Genomic DNA, 16,230 nt, shown 5'->3' on the forward strand with positions numbered 1-16,230 from the left:
ATAAATTAAAGTTTTTGAATTTGTCATAAAAGTCTTAACTGTTTTGCAGTTGCAGCTGCTTGAAATTTTAAGATCGTTTTCTGTATGGGAATTGCTCTTACCTTAACCTTAGGCCTCCACCTGGCCCTGGGCCTAGGCTCGTTAAAATAAATGACTAAATATATATGTATTTAAATGTTTTTAGCTTTGCAGTATAATGACGAGGTCTAGTTAGTTACACATGAGAAAATAGGAAATGTGAAATTTGCATCATTAGACGAATGGCTTAGAACTTTTGGGCCCAAAAAAAAAATCTGAGCTGGGCCACAGCATAAAGGAATACAACAAAGGAAAATAAAGATAAAATAATACTTGGTTGAAAACTTTATGTGCTGTCGTATTAAATTTTTTCCAAATTGTCTTAAGCCTTTTCCTCACTTTCAAGTTAAATGTGCGAGTGAGTGTGGGTGGAAAAGTATTACAAGCCAAAGGTGAACGATTAAATGTGTGCTAGGAGTAGGTATGCGAAAGTTTTTCAATTAAACAGTTGCCATCAGTCGGCGTCGGCTGGGTGTACTTTTAACTTTTTTCAAGTGTGTGTTGTGTGTGTGTCTCTATGTGAGTATTTGTTATGGTTTGTTTTGCAGTCGCCAAACCGAGAAAGCCGCTTTCATTTTGCCAAAGGGCTTATTAAGAATTTTCCTCACCATAACAAAAGGCATGTGCAGATTTTACTCGCTTTATGGCCAAAAACAGAGTAAATGCGCACACACACACACGCGTACTCAGAACCACACAAACACACAGGCACAGTTAGAGAGGCAGACAGACGCACAAACACTTACCACATAATGCCACTTTATGTGGTAATAAGTATTAAAAATCTCTATCCTTCTTTTCCCTTCGCCATTTGTCTATCTGGCTGTGTTATATCAGGGGCGGATTAGAGCTTATTGGGGTCACGAAACAATTTTTGCGAATTCTGATATGATTGTGTCAATTGGCTTAAGATTCTAGCAGCTTTTGGGAACGTTTGCTCTTAAGAAACACATATAAATAGATTGCCTTAATAAGTAAATGTCGTCAGGGTTTCACACTTGCAAAGTTTTATACCAACTTAGTAGAATGCCATAGTTAATTGTTTTTGTCCTTCTACTGAGGTATAAAACTTTGCAAGTGTGAAACCCTGACGACATTTCCTTATACCATCTAAAATTCCAATACGAAAGGTTCACATGCAACAACTTTGGTAAATTAATCTTTGATCCCTAGATCAATCAGTAGTGCTAGGATTGTACCAGTCAGAATCGGTCACTTTTGTTTTGTACTGAACACCATTATTACTTGTCATAAGGAGAGTCTTTCAGTCCAGTCTTCACTGATTTTGGCTTAGACAATAAAAAAAGGCTCACAAAGAATGATAAAGTTATGATTGGGCTTAATAGATGGCTAATCTATATAATGTTATAAATATTTAAATAGGATAATCCGATATAATGTTCACCAACTCAGATCACATAAACTATCTTGCTGTTTTTTCAGTGTCTAACCTTGACTTCAATGTACAAACTTGACATTCAAAAGAACAAACGATTCACTCGGTTTATGAAAGGTCTCAAAACTCAAAACTTTATTCGCTTGAACGAGTTCATGAAACAAAGTATTTGATGTTCGATAAACAAATAGAGTTACGTCTTCAATTGGTGAATTGTGAGTCATTGACTTGTCACAACTAACTGTAAGAGAAAATAGGATTCGATTATACCTAAATCTTTTTAACAAAAATTAGCAAGAATTCATTTAACAATAATTATTTAGTTATTTTTTGAGCTTGTGTCCTTCAACGAATTGAATACTTGAGCTCCATTCACACAGTTATTTGGTTTATGAATGTATTTATGTAATTGTCTAGTGTTTAGGGAAGTTAGGATTTGTAAATCTCCATTAAAGTGAAAAATATTAAATTTTAGGGCAATCATGTGAAATAAAAAGTAACAAAGTTTTGATAAAAGCCACTGTTTTCGACCGGTCGTTTCTATGGGAGCTGTATGATATAGGACGGACGGACATGATATTATAAACTCGTAGCGTCGTGCTGATCAAAAATGTATATTCTTTATATGGTTAAAGTTGCTTCCTTCTATGCGTTGCACACTTTTAATCAAAATCACTATACCATATCACATCTCATAATCCGGACCTGAATGAATCGTAAGTATTCCTCCCCTACATTTTATCTAGTACTCGCTCCTGCCAGTGGCTTTGTATTTATGCAATATGCTAAATTGATTCTGTGGCCAAAGCCGATTAACAGGGAGCCTTTGTCAATAGCAGCTTTGCCGCAAGTTGCGTTGTGTTGCACATTCAAAGCTTGATCGATGATTTTGGGGCATGCACTTAATTAAACATTATTGCAAAACTTTCCTCATTAAAATGTCACGTGCCATTTAGCCACGGGGATTGAGCCAGGCCATACGAATAAAAGGATGTACAATATACATATAACAGACTACAAGTCACCATTGGTCGATAGTTGGACATGTGTTGGACACGTGGATAATTAAGCTATTATTTAAGTAGTTGCGACAATGTCACTTGCAGCCGCTGAAGCTCCCAAAGCAGAGTAATTTTAACCCCTTATTTAATACATGGAAGAACTTTTGAGAAATTTAGTCACAGTTGAGAAGTTAAGGATGTCGTCAAACGGTTTTCGTCCCAGTGAATCCTTTACGGGGATTATGCGCTTTGTGCGCTTCATTGGAAAAATACTTGGCGCTGATATCTATGTGCCGAACTATCGATTTAATGTGATTACAGCGATAGTTACGGCCATAATTACGATCTATATATGCTTTACGGTTTTCACTGTTATCGAAGAGATGAACTGGATGTTTGGCTTACAAGCATGTTGCATGATCGGCAGCGCCGTCCAGGGTGTAAATAAATTGTATACTGGAGTATCTACAGCACGCCAAGTCTACGATTTGATGCAGATAATCACTGGAATTTATGAAGAATACGAAATGGAGGCAGATCCAGAGGGCATGGAGTTGTACGATGATGGCTATAAGGATATTCTGTGGCAGAGTTTACATCGTACAAAGCGGTCACTTATCGCAACTGCCATATCCTATATCCTGGCAATGTTCGGCATGGTGGGTACACCTCTAATTGCAGGCTTGGTGACTGGCAATCGTTATATGATTATGCATTTTCGGATTCCTGGAGTAGATCCAAGTGGCCAAATTGGCTACATATTGACACAAAGTGCACATGCATTGTGTATTTGTTGTGGTGGTTTCGGTCTTTATGCCGGAGATATATGCATCATAATCTATTTGCTGCAATCGTTTATCTTTGCCGATATATTAAGGCTCAAGGTGCGGTCTCTTAACTTATATGTGGAAGAGCAGTCGGAAGAGCAGTCGAAAGAGAAAAACAAACAGGCCACCAAAATGTTAACAAATATTATTGAATGGCAACAAAAATATCAATCGTATGTTTTAACACGGTTATGTGTAAATTTCTTGACATTATTCTCGAAATAATTAATATTTCAGATTCGTCTGCGATTGTAATGATGTTTTCTATAGCATGGTTTCGGTGCAAATAACAACCTCAGCTGTCTGCATTGTGTTGACCATATTTGTTACCCTGACAACAGAATGGCTGGCCGCCTATCCATATTTAATATGCATTATTCCTAATATGTATCTCTATTGCATATTGGGTACCCTGCTTGAGAATTGTGTAAGCATTAATTAGTTACAAGTTACTACTGGAGCCTGAATAATAATCACGTTTTGGCCATTTGACAGAATGACGACATCATGTACGAAATCTATAATATATCATTCTATAATCTGAGTGCAGAACAACAACGTATGGTGCTCTTCATGCTGGCTAAATCTCAGAGACCGGAAACGATTCAACTGCTTGGAGTTTTGCCATTGGCCGTGAGCACGGCCCTGGCTGTAAGTGGGCAATTAAAGAGATGCTGCAGTAGGAATTCATATTGGTTTTTTTCCCCCGTTTAACCGCTTTTCCAGATAACAAAAAACATCTATAGCATCACCATGATGATGGTACAGTTTTTAATGAAATAATTAAAAACTTATAAAGCAGGAGGAGAATCACTAGATGACACGAAAAGGAGGAGCAGCAGGAGCTGGGTGTCTCTGGTGGAGGTTGAGGCCAAACATTTGATGCTTAAATAGAATTTATTACGTTTCACGGAACCGAACAAACCACCCACCCAATGCAGATACAGCCACAAGAGACGTTTTGGACGTGGGGTAAAGGAGGAGAGAATCATGGAAGAAGGCATCATAATTTTGCATTTGCCTTGGCAAAAGAAGCTCACGCAGCTTTTGACCGGGAAAATATGGCAAGCGTTTTTCTTTTCCGTTTTTGTTGTTTTTATTTTTTCATTCCATTTTCTTCATCGTTTTTGTTGTTGCTTCTGTTGAGGCAGTGGCAAGCGACTTATGAATTAATTAAATATTTACTGGCTAAACATTGGCGTTTTATGTTGCCGCTGCTGTCAGTTCAGGTCAGGTCGAATGGAGTCGAGTCGTAGTCACAGACGGAGTCTAAGTTCAGTTCTGTTTTGGTACGCTGGTTGGTTGGTTGGCCCGATGGTTGGTTGGCGTTGCCATCGTTTGTTGCACCTGAAAGGAAAGGACTTAACAGGTTGCCTTCCGCCTTGCGCCTTGCTGCGTCATTTTGATGTTTTATTACTCGGCTTCCGCCGCAGACCCGCCGCACATACCATTTAACGCAGCTGGAGAAAAGCGCAAATGTAAAGCGACTTGGGATCCCCCTAAAGCCCTCTCCAAACCTACTTCTACCCATGCTACCTATTATACAGGGGCATTAAAATTTTTCCCTCCCACAGGTCGACGTCGACTTGTGTAGTTTTCCAAGAAGTTTCTTGGGGTTTAATGTACCCATTTTTTGCGTTCCCTTCTACTGTCATTTTTTCCCTCTTCCTCTTTTTGAGGGTAGTAGCAAATTACGTTTTAATACCGAGCCAACCAAGTTTTATTGCAACTTTTGTTGCATTCAACTAAATTGAATTATGTACCTGGTCGTCCTTTTTTTCTGTCTGTGGTATGGAGGTGAGGGTGAGCCGGTGTAAGGCCATAAAACTAAAACTGACCTCCTTGAGATTTGTGTATAATTTTTTAATACCCAAAGAATGTTTATCCAGAGCATGAAAGCCACACAATCAATGCCCAGATCCAGTGATATTTGGTCTTAATTCAATCATATCGGATTCACCTACCTCTTTTGTAAGAATTTGCGTTTGAACTCATGCAATATACCAGCACCCATTGCTCCTTTGCCGCTGGCTGCATCGTAATCGTTGACGTTGCTGCCAAAACGGAGTTTTTGATGTTGCTGTTGTTGCTGCTGTTGCTGCTGCTGCAAGAGGTGACGATTGGCCACACCAAAATCCATTTGCACATCGACAATGAGCAGAAGTGTGAGTAAGACTAAAGTGGCACCCAAGCTTATGGCCAGACGCTCCTTTAACTTCATAGTTCGCAGGACGGCCATGATTGGATTGTTGCTGTTGTTCTTGGTTTCTAGTTGACTTTGAGTTGCTGTAGATGTAGATGTTGGTATTGATGTTGATGTTGTTGTTGCGCCAACCACTTGATTGTTCTTTTCGCTTTGCAGTCTAGAGAGCCATGCAATGCCACTTTTTGGTTCCCTCTTTGTTGTTGTTGTTTTTTCGTTCTTTCCCTCGTTGGCTCGAGCAGAGGCCAAGGGCGACTGCTTGGCAGTGCGCACAGTGCGCCGTTTGATGAGCACACGTTGTCGTCGTCGTGGCGTTAATTCTTCTTCGAACTGCTGCTCTAACTCAAAGTCTGGCTCTAGTTCGGGCTCTGGCTCTGTCTCATCAAAGGCCTCCGGCGAGTAACGCCCGATGGCATCAACTAAACTTGATACGTTGCCCGCACTTGACCGACGATTCGTTGAATTTCCGAAATTGTTATGGCTATGCAAATTGGCTATGCCTATTTGTTCAGCTGATAACTGAACTTGGCCAATGAACGGTATGTTATCGATATCAGCACTAACGTAATATTGCTGCTGTTGCTCCTGCTCTTCGTTCTGCTCTCGCTGCTGTTGCTGGCGGTTGCGGAATCTCTGCAATCGCTCGGCTAGCGGTGCTGACCGCCCTACCGTTGCCTGATAGCTGTAAATAGAGCAAAAGTTTTTTTTTTATTATCATCAAGAGCAAAATAAATAATAGGCGGCCTCATATTGATTGAGATGATGGAGGCGGGAGGCAGGAGGCAGGGCAATGTGTTGTTAGTGCGTAACCAATATGAAATGCAATCAAATGTGGTCGTAAAATGAAATTATAACGCGAATCGTATGCAGTACAACAAAAAAAAAAACTAAATAAAGTGAAGCAAGCCAAAAAAAGGAAAAACCCAATCAACTAAAACAAGTACTCAATTGATCTATAGACTGTTTGGCTTGTGTGAACTTCCTAAATCTCATTTTTCCTTCAATTAAAGACATATAAGTGACATTTTGTGTGACAAAAAACTTAATTCATATAATCATAATTTTTTAAAGGTATTTTTTATAGGTATGAAATTTTATAAGGTAAAACAAATTTACTGTTAAGACAGCAATTGGTAAATATTAAACGGATTTGTGAATCTGTAGAAATCATCAAAGAAATCAGGATTTTGGAAAAACTTAAATTGAAGGAGAGACCGCATAAGTGCGGTTATAAACACAAAGTTAAACTATTTTCCAACTGAATTAAGATCATTTTCCCCATTTATTAAATAACTTTTGTAGTATGTGTTATAAAATCGAATGCATTTTATGTTGATGAACAGATCAAAATAGATTCAAACTCTATTTTCTAGTGATGCCAGGATGTCAGGATGGTTGTCATTATTATGTAGACTGTCGGTGGGTGTATAATCAACAGAATGGCATCTTAACTGATTTTATATACAAAAGTGTTGAGTTTCTATAAATTGAAGGCTCTATTGGTTAAATATAATTTTGGTGAGACTCAACATGGAGTTGGAAACTCGGCATTCTGCGGTTGTGTTATTCTAGTCTAACTTAAAATTTCACAACGCGTGTGGTTATCTGTCATTCTAGAATATTCAACGCTATGTTAGTTAATTTTGAAAAAATAACAGTTGCATTGTATTTTTCCCCAGTGTATCTAATTTCTTTATTACTGTTTAAAGACAGAAAACTTAGACCGATTTTACACCTTTAGAGCCATAATATTTTCAGAGTTACATTCGACACAAGTGCCACAACTTAAATCTCTGCCAACTTGATGAGATTGTTTCTCAGAAAGTCAAAACAAAGTGAGAGAGAGAGAGAGAGAGAGAGAAAAAAAAAGAATACAATATTTTTGTTTGGGCTTGCATATACAGACATTTGGTAGTTTGGTTTACATAACGGCGGCAATGGCGGCGTCATGACATCCGCCATGTTGACTGCTGCCGGAAATGCGACAGCAGCCATTTATTTTTGTTCTTGTTATTTCCCTTTTTTTTTGTTTTGTTAATGTTGTTGCCGTCTGGTTGTAGTAGTTCTATTTTATTGTCTCTCTTTGTCTCTCGTCCCCTGTCTGTGTGTGTGAAGCATATTTTTCATTTTTTTTTTGTTTGCAATTTGTTTGTTGTTGTTTGGACAGGATTTGAATTGTAACTATAACAGGAACGGTTGTTGGAATGGCTCTCAAAATGGTGGCCATGGCCATTGTTGCCAGTTGACTGTTAGACGAGTGTAAAGTTAACGAACCTTTTTCGCTTGCCCACATGAAGAATCAACATGGGGTTATTTAAGCCTGCCCGAACCTGACAAAACCAAAAACAGGAGGTTACCCGGGGCAACGTCGTTTCCTGCTAAAGGATTATGGGGTTTTCTCTCAGCTAGCTAACTAAGTATTGCAAATTGAATACAATGCTCAGTGATTGACAGACTTATGCTTGCATAACACTTGCACTTGTCTTACTCCTTCAGTATTTTTCGCTGACGTGACATAACCAAAACTTGCGACTGTTACACAAATTAAATGTCAAAAAGACAGAAACAAAAAGAGGATGAGAAGGTAAGGACGAAAATTGCTGATTAGAGACGAAGCAACCGACGAACGATATGCAGATAGATAAGTAAAGTGATATAACAAAGGCAGGCACCAGAAATTGACAGAAAACGGCATATGCCTCTCTCTGTCGTTGGCTAAAAGGAGCAATTTGGTTTGGAAGGGTAGAGCATAGCATAGCAACGTCAATCAAATCAAATATCGTGCCAATTGCCAACGCTGCTGGCGCCTGAAAACTGTAGTGTGAGCGTAAAAAGACACAGTAGCTCATATCCATGACGAGATGATTTGACAGGCAGACAGCATGACTGGTTGAGCCAAGTGGCATTGAAGGGATCATAGGCGTAGCTCAATAGTTTCATCCGGTTAGACCGTTCCAAAGAGTCTACAAAACAAAAGACGTTTCACAAACACAACGCGGATTAAATCAATGTACAGTTTCAAATGAATCCAGAATCACCTTTTTGGACTAATATCGTTTGAGTATTTAACACAATGCGCTCTACGTCCATGTTTCGGATTACCAATCGGGTTATGATGGGGCAACACAATGGCCAGTTGAATGCAAAGCACACACGTAATCTATAGACAGGACTGAATGGAGGATTTGCTTGGAATGATGGTGATATATACAACGTTAGAGAGAGAATCATCCAGACAAAACATCAGCGATAAGCGCTAGCCATCGAATGTCTACACACACACACACACACATATGTCTGGGTGTGCGTGTTGCGTGTGTGTGTAAACGGGTGTGAGGTATAGCTTCAGTTAACAACAATTGCTTTCGTCGCATTTTGTTGTTTTAACACGCTGTTGTTGTTGTCGTTGTCGTCGTTACTGTTGCTGTTGTTGCCTGATAAAGTTGCTGCGTTGCATTAAATTAAACTGATGCGGTATATTTAAACGCCGCACTTACGATTGAGTCGAGTTCACTAGGGGAGACTGTTGGTCAGAGGAGAGGAGGAGGGGACAGAGCAGAAAGGGCGAAAGCAACATCAACTGAAGTCATCGTTTTAATGCAATTGCTGACAACACAACGCTAGAGCAAAAAAGTCGTCGCGTCGCTGAGTGACAGCAATTTCCCTTCCAATTTGTGCTTTGTTTTTATTAATCAGGGGGAAGCAAAGAGACAAAAGATAAATGAAAGCAATGGCAAAAATTGAGAAGAAAACAAATTCACAGAGCTAAACTAAATTTGACTATACAGCAAAGAGCTATATACTCTTTTGACTGATCACCCTGTAGGCCTAACAGAAACCAGTTTACTTTTCTTCCAACTAACTACATGCATTAAATGTTTGAAAAGAAAATCAACTTGCAAATATAAAAAGCTTTCAGTAGTCTTATTAACTATTACCAACTGGCTTGATATCAATTTTACTTTTCTTTTTTCGGTTGCAAGCTTCTGGCCATAATAGACAAACCTTTCTTTTGCAAGAGTATACAATGAGTACTTAAACGCGTCATAGTATGGAAAAATTAACACGTGTAAGTTGTGGCAAAAAAAAACACAAAATTACGTAGACAGTGATAAGAATTCATGCCGATCGAAATTGATTAAAGATTGATACGGGGAGAAAAACTAGACAGCCGATTATTTAGATATCACAAAGATAATGACAGATAATTTTCCCTTAGATGTAGTGGAAAACATTCAGATTGCGCAACCAAAATTAAAAATATATATATTTTTAGACGGGCCTAATTGGTATACTCTTGAACTGGCCAAAGCATGGTATCTATACAATGTTTGGTGCCAATACAATTGAGCTTCATTTTCAATAAAAGTAGAATTTTAATAGAAACTTTAATAAGATATAAGCAATCTATTTAATATGTATTCGTGTTTTCTAATCAACTTGAATGTTTTTAAGTATATTTTTAATGTTCAACGAAGCACAAAAAATTTGCTTATCAATAGAAATATTTCCTTTTTCTTTTCCATGTTAGAAAGGAAAAGGGAAATTGCAATAAATCAAATTCACTTTCAATCAAAACTTGACAAATGCCTTAACGCTACCTTTCACTCAGCTCAATTAGCCTGTTCAGTCAATGAACGCGGACCCTAAAACTCAATCTTTCCCCCCTTCCTGTGTGTGTGTGTGTGTGTGTGTGCCCTCCATGACCGTAGTCATTGCTGCCCTCCTTATTCGGCATGCCTGATTGCATTTTGGATGGCTGCGTAACCCGCGTACCCAACTTACTCTATAGTTACAAATCAAATCAGCGATTGTGCAATAGCTAGAAATTGACACGCTTAATGCATTACTCCACCACTCCGTCTCTTTTATACTCCATGGCTTCTTCTCCGGCTCCCTTCTCGCCGGATTCTAAGCATGATTTTATTCTCTGGTACGCTTGAATGCAGTTCGAGAATGTTGTTCATTGTATATGAGTGTGCTTGTTAAAACGAATAGATGTATGATGAGAGGGATGGAGGGTGAGAGGTAGGGACTATCAATCGCAAATTGAGTGCAGCTGACATAAGACATATCGATTTGTTGTTGTTGTTGCCTTTATATGCAATACAGCGGTTGCACTTGAGCTACATTTCGATTTCCGATAGGGTTAGTAACCCTCTTCTATCCTATCGACCATGCAACCAAGCGACCAAGCGTCCAAGCAATCAATTCCAATTGCAATTCGATATGCAAATGCTTGGACAAACTGTTGCGATTGCAATTTCGGTTAGCTCAGGGGTGTCAAGGTTAGTTTGGCTTACACTTTTTGGCTCATTGAAGGACTGTAGATGGACAAAACTTCAACAAATTGTTCAAGTCTTGATGGTGGACTAACAGGGGAAAAGCAAGAATGTTGGCATTGAATGGAAACCCAAATCGCAATTGTGTTAGTTGGCAGCATTTTAGGGTTTTTATTTTATTCTTGTACTTATTACTTTTCTTTGTTTGCCTTTTTTTTGTGTACTCTTTTTTGTACTCTGCTTTGCTTTGGCGCTTTGTCAATTTACCTTTGGCTGTGCAAACTTTCACGCTGCTCCTTGTCCGGCAGCAGCTTACCAGTGGCAGTGGCAGGGGCGTCATCATCATCATGAGCATCATAATCATCAATGTTAAAATCATTATTATCATAAGCATTAGCGGCAAGGGAAAATCTTGCTTGCACTGACGACAACGATGAAGGCGACAACGTTCTCAGGTGATTCAATGCCTGCGATTTCTCTACAGATTTGCCCCAGGTCATTTCATTACCAAAGTCAACAGCCATGTCCTGCTGCTGCTGCTCCAACTCCAGCTCCATCTGCAGATGCTTTGACTGTTTCTCTTCGTTGCTGTTAATAAAATTTTCCAGCTGGCTCGTTGACTTCCAGCTTTTGTGCTGACGAGAACGCAAAGGCACTGGTGGTGGAGCATGAACTAAGGCTGAACCAGAAGCTGGCTTCATGGCCAATTCGAATGCGCTCTGATGCCAGCCATTGTTGCTTTTGTTACTGTTGCTCTGGCCGTCCTTGTGGCTGGCTTTGTTCTGGCCATAACCGTTAACGGCATGGTATTGTTTCATTGCTGATTGATTCCCAGTCATTGGCAATTGATTTATGCCCAAGGCGTTCAAGACTCCCATGCCATGTTGATCATCATTATCATCAGCATAGTGATTACCATTATTGCCATTGTACAAGTAGTTTTGGCCCATTTCCATTTCCGAATGGTTACGCTGGAGACTAACACTGCTCTGGCTACGCTTTCGTGCCTCCTTACGCTTGGCCATTGCAGCCGGCGTTGGTGTAAAGAGATTCCGTATGTTGGCATTGCGTTGACTAACATCGATTTCACTGCCGCTTGATTTGAGCTGAAGAATTTCGATTAATTCATAACACAATTTACACGAGTTCTTGACAAAAAGTATGCTAATCATGCTTAAACACTGCTTGTAGTTAGTTAGTAGAACACAACGAAGTCAGCAATTATTATTATTATGCTTAAATGGAGAACGGATAACGAAGAATTGGGAACTCAATGCAAAGGACGAAAGGGCCAACACTTTGGTCAATTTGTCACCCTTTCATAATAGGAAAAGAAGTGGAATAACGTAACGAAAGCTACTTACACTCATCCTCGAAGTGCCACTAAAGGAAGGAAGACAGGAAAACGATGAGGAACTTCAAGTAGTAGCAGAATGTTTCTTTCTCTCTTTCTGTCTTTTTCTCTGTCTCTGTCTCTTTCTATAGTTCCCACCGTCTATCGTGTTTGGCTATCTTTTAAAGCTGGTTTAGTCTGTTCATGTGTGGCAGAAAAGAAAATTGGACAACGGATACTAACACCATAAAAGACAGTAAGAGAGAATAAGAAATTTTTGAAACGTAAGACAGATTAGCATAAGCGGATAATTCCCAAAAACAAAAAAGGACGAAAAAACACAACTGTAAAAGCATTACCAGCAGCAGCAGCGGCAAACAATTTTCTAAACAAAACAAAACAAAACTAAGGCAAAAAATACATAGGAATAGAATAAGAAGTGGGAGTAAAAGTAAAAGGCACTTGAATAGTATGTACTTTTAGTATGTGTGAAACGTTCAAGTGCTGATACAGCTAAACGACTCAAAATGTTGGTTGAATTTGTTAGGTTGAAGTGAGTCCGTGACCCCGGCCACATCAATGCCAAATGGCGCATTCGACTGACTGAATGCATGGATGGATATATTGATGTATGGATAGCAAAAATGAGGATAGAAAGCTGCTTTTGTCCCAAACTGAAAGCTTCCGGGATTCCTTTAAACAAACTACAAACACTAATACATATGTTTCTTACTTGCATACACATTCACTACAAGGCGACTAGGTAAAAGAAAGCAAAATGCAAGCAAAACGGAAACAGTATTGCCATCCCTGTTTGTATGCTATAGAAATTTTGTTTTCCTTTAGAGCATTATAACAAGATCAAATTGAATAGAAAAAGCAAAAGGTAATTCGATTATAAATGTGTGCAATATATTTTTGAGATACCAACTTAATCCCTTACTCAACTACAGCTCAATTAAATGCTAATCCTTAGAAAGTAAATTCAAAATACAACCCAAGGCCATAAACAACCTCTGCTGGTTTGGTTGATTTCATCAAACTAAGATATTAAGCTGTTTTAAGTTATAAACTAAGCGGATAAGAAACACTTGTTTGACTGATTCCTGGTGAAAATATTATTTAAACCTAAATTGCATACGGGGAAATCAATGGAAGATAAGCATAAAGCATTCCCTTATCAATGCCCCGGTGTGCATATGCTCTTTGTGCACTTCTTCCATTTGTCTTGGCATTGACATTTTTCACTTTTGCGCAGCTTTTGCGGTTAGATAAGAAAATACTTTCGTTCTTTTTTGTTTGTCAGGACAGAGTGGGACAGGGAGAAATGGAAAATCAAAAGTGGTTTGGGGACACATGCTCGTCTCTCTGTGTTTAGTTTCATCTCTATCTGATGCAACGTTCTTGCTATTCCATTTTGTTTGTGCCAGAGAAAAAGACCGAGATGGTGACACGCAAAGAAATAAAGGGATAGAGAGCGAGATAGAGATAGATGGCTCACAAAAAATTGCATGTCAAGTGAAATTACTTGTTTGCTCTAGAAGGCAAAAGTGGGCAACGGGTCGTATGGGATCGGGATATCTAAGAGACTGAAAGTCATTCGCATGACAAGTGCAGTACGCACACAATGCCAAGTGAGAGTAAGTAATCGTAACATCAACTCCACACAACTGAGTCTCTGCCTCCGTGTGGGGGTGTATGTATTTCTGAGCTGGCGACTTTGATATACGTAGACGACACTTCGATCTGCCCCGGATATGCAGCTAAGTACGATAAATTGAGATGAATGTCTGGTATGCAACTAAGTATTGCTACAGCTATCCATCTTTCTTTTTATCTATCTATATGTCCCTCTAGCTAGCTTGCTAGTAACCTAGCGACACCATGCGGAGACTGTCTGTCTGATTTTCTAAAAAAAGAATGTAATCCTAGATATATATTTCGTTTTATACCTTGCTTTCTGTCTCCTTGAAAGTACATGCATACAAATATTACACAGTTTAGCTGTTACTTGTCTATCTTACTGTCAACATATCGAACGATTTTTGACACTGTTCATCGATTGAAATATTTGTGTGACTTTAATATGTTTTTACATACATAAATATGTATGCCTCCTGTGCACAGAAAGGAATGAAGATGCTTTTTAAATAAATTATAGTGAAAAAAACTTAAAAAAAAAACAACAATATGAAGAAAGCATGCATTTTAACTTGCATTGTATCAAGTGTTGCATAATTTAAGGCGTACGCTTACGCAGCCAACTGAAACAATCGGCAAGAAGCAGAAAACGCCACTAGCAATACCCATAAAATATTCATTTAAAATGCAACACGCAACACTTTGCCATGACGCATTTATGTTAACTCCATTGGACTCCATATACCCCAACGCTCATTTGTCTTGCCCCACCACCCATCCATACGATTCACGCATTTAATTGCGAGCGTCACATGCAAATGTCAAAAGCAGGCGAAGAAATTTGCATGCCGATGACATGGCTCAACTGGTCAGAGCCCCATGGTGAGAGAGTTGGCAAACAAAATTCTAATCCCACGGATATCAGTAGGTATGAAGGTATGCATATATCAGAATGGTTCCCCCTCTGTCAATGAATTCCCTCACCAAGCACACTGACATGTCGTGAATGTATGAACATATGTGTCGGTTTGTCGTCGCCCCCTACCCCACATTTCTACTGTGTGTGATATCATGGATGGGCATTTTAAACACTTTGACGATAACGAACGTAACAATTCAAAAAAAAAAGAATAATATATATAAAATAACCAACTAACCAAACAACGAAATAACAAAAACTTACCACACACACACCACTCACTCTCCCTCTTCCTTTCTTTTTCCTCCACCTCCTCCTCCGCCTCCTCCCTGCTGTTGCTGCTGTTAGCTCCCAGGCAGACAGACAGATAGACTGACACAATTCAATTGTATGCAAATTCCTGCTCTCTGGTCCAACACAAATTGTCAACTGAAAATGGCATTAAATTAAAACATTTTGATTAGCATTTAAAGTAAAAACAAACATCAGCAACAATCAGAAAATAATATCACTAAATGAAATGTTAAGTGAATAGCTCGAGAGACAATTGATTCAAATGCAAATTAAATATACCTACATACATACGTACATGTGATATGAAATACACCCAAAGAGACAAAATGATGATGCTGATAAATAATACACTAAACTGCAAACTGATTGAAACTGCATCAATGACAATTAGTCTTTTAAATGTATTGACTTGATATAAAACCCTTTAGCAGAATTATTACTATGGGTGGAGACGGAACCAAAAAGATCTGAATTAAGTACGTTACTCTTAGCTAACCATGGGCTTCATATGAATAGGTATAATAAGGAACGAAAAGAACTATAGCAAACTACCTTTTGGTCAAATTAAAATGTATGACGTTTTAAATACTAAGAATAGCCCGCCTTATTGTCAGCAATTTTCTATTTCTATTCTATTTCTATTGTCTGTTGTCATTGAGTTTGGCAAATTTCTTTTGAAAGATTTCGCACGTTATCGATTGTCTTACCTCAACTTCACCCAAATGAGCATATGTTGTTGATACTGTTATGGAGTTCATATAATGTTTTGGTAATTGTTAAAGTTTAGCTAATTGTAAATCGAGCAAGATTGGCTTAGTGTAAAATGAGATAATTTCAAACAACGTAGCGACATCCATGTGTAATAAATACTTTGAAAATTGTTTCTTTTGCTAAAAATTTATGCAGGATTTTGCAGTTGCGGCAGATGTTTTATATAAATTACTCATTGTCAGTCAAATAACATCAAGTGAACCACGAGGATGTGCCTAGGCATCTATATGCAACTATGCATTGAGATACAGATAAAGAATTTGGAGCATATATAAATATTATGGACAACGACTGCAAGGCTATATAAACTTCAACATTAGCTTCTTTGATATAATCAGATTCTATAAAGCTGTTATGTGGCTAATATTTAAAATTGCAAGCGCTCATAATCAATAATAACTGCACTCAAGCCCAATCAACCACTTGTAGCACAGTGTTGATTGATTGTCTTAAATTCTAATACTATCGCTTTGCCTGCAAATGAA

The 16,230-nt window shown here is 38.6% G+C and overlaps 1 protein-coding gene and 1 long non-coding RNA gene across 2 annotated transcripts in view; both read right to left on the minus strand.

The window, feature by feature from the left end:
• The window catches only part of LOC6651576 (extracellular serine/threonine protein CG31145), a 30,412-nt gene extending 18,098 nt beyond the window's left edge, over positions 1 to 12,314 (minus strand). The window contains exons 1-4 of the mRNA XM_023180639.2: positions 12,152 to 12,314; positions 11,144 to 11,893; positions 8,544 to 8,665; positions 5,267 to 6,187 (exon numbers count right to left, since the gene is read on the minus strand). Coding sequence (XP_023036407.1) covers positions 5,267 to 6,187; positions 8,544 to 8,665; positions 11,144 to 11,893; positions 12,152 to 12,157 — 1,799 coding nt within the window. The 5' untranslated portion in view covers positions 12,158 to 12,314. The remainder of the gene's footprint in view (positions 1 to 5,266; positions 6,188 to 8,543; positions 8,666 to 11,143; positions 11,894 to 12,151) is intronic.
• A 2,687-nt stretch (positions 12,315 to 15,001) lies between these two features.
• LOC26529249 overlaps positions 15,002 to 16,230 on the minus strand; it is a 41,368-nt gene continuing 40,139 nt past the window's right edge. The window contains exon 3 of the long non-coding RNA XR_001450498.2: positions 15,002 to 15,109. This is a non-coding gene — a long non-coding RNA (uncharacterized LOC26529249). The remainder of the gene's footprint in view (positions 15,110 to 16,230) is intronic.

This window comes from Drosophila willistoni, chromosome 3R (genome assembly GCF_018902025.1).
Source record: "Drosophila willistoni isolate 14030-0811.24 chromosome 3R, UCI_dwil_1.1, whole genome shotgun sequence".
In the NCBI taxonomy this organism is placed as follows: Eukaryota; Metazoa; Arthropoda; class Insecta; order Diptera; family Drosophilidae; genus Drosophila; species Drosophila willistoni.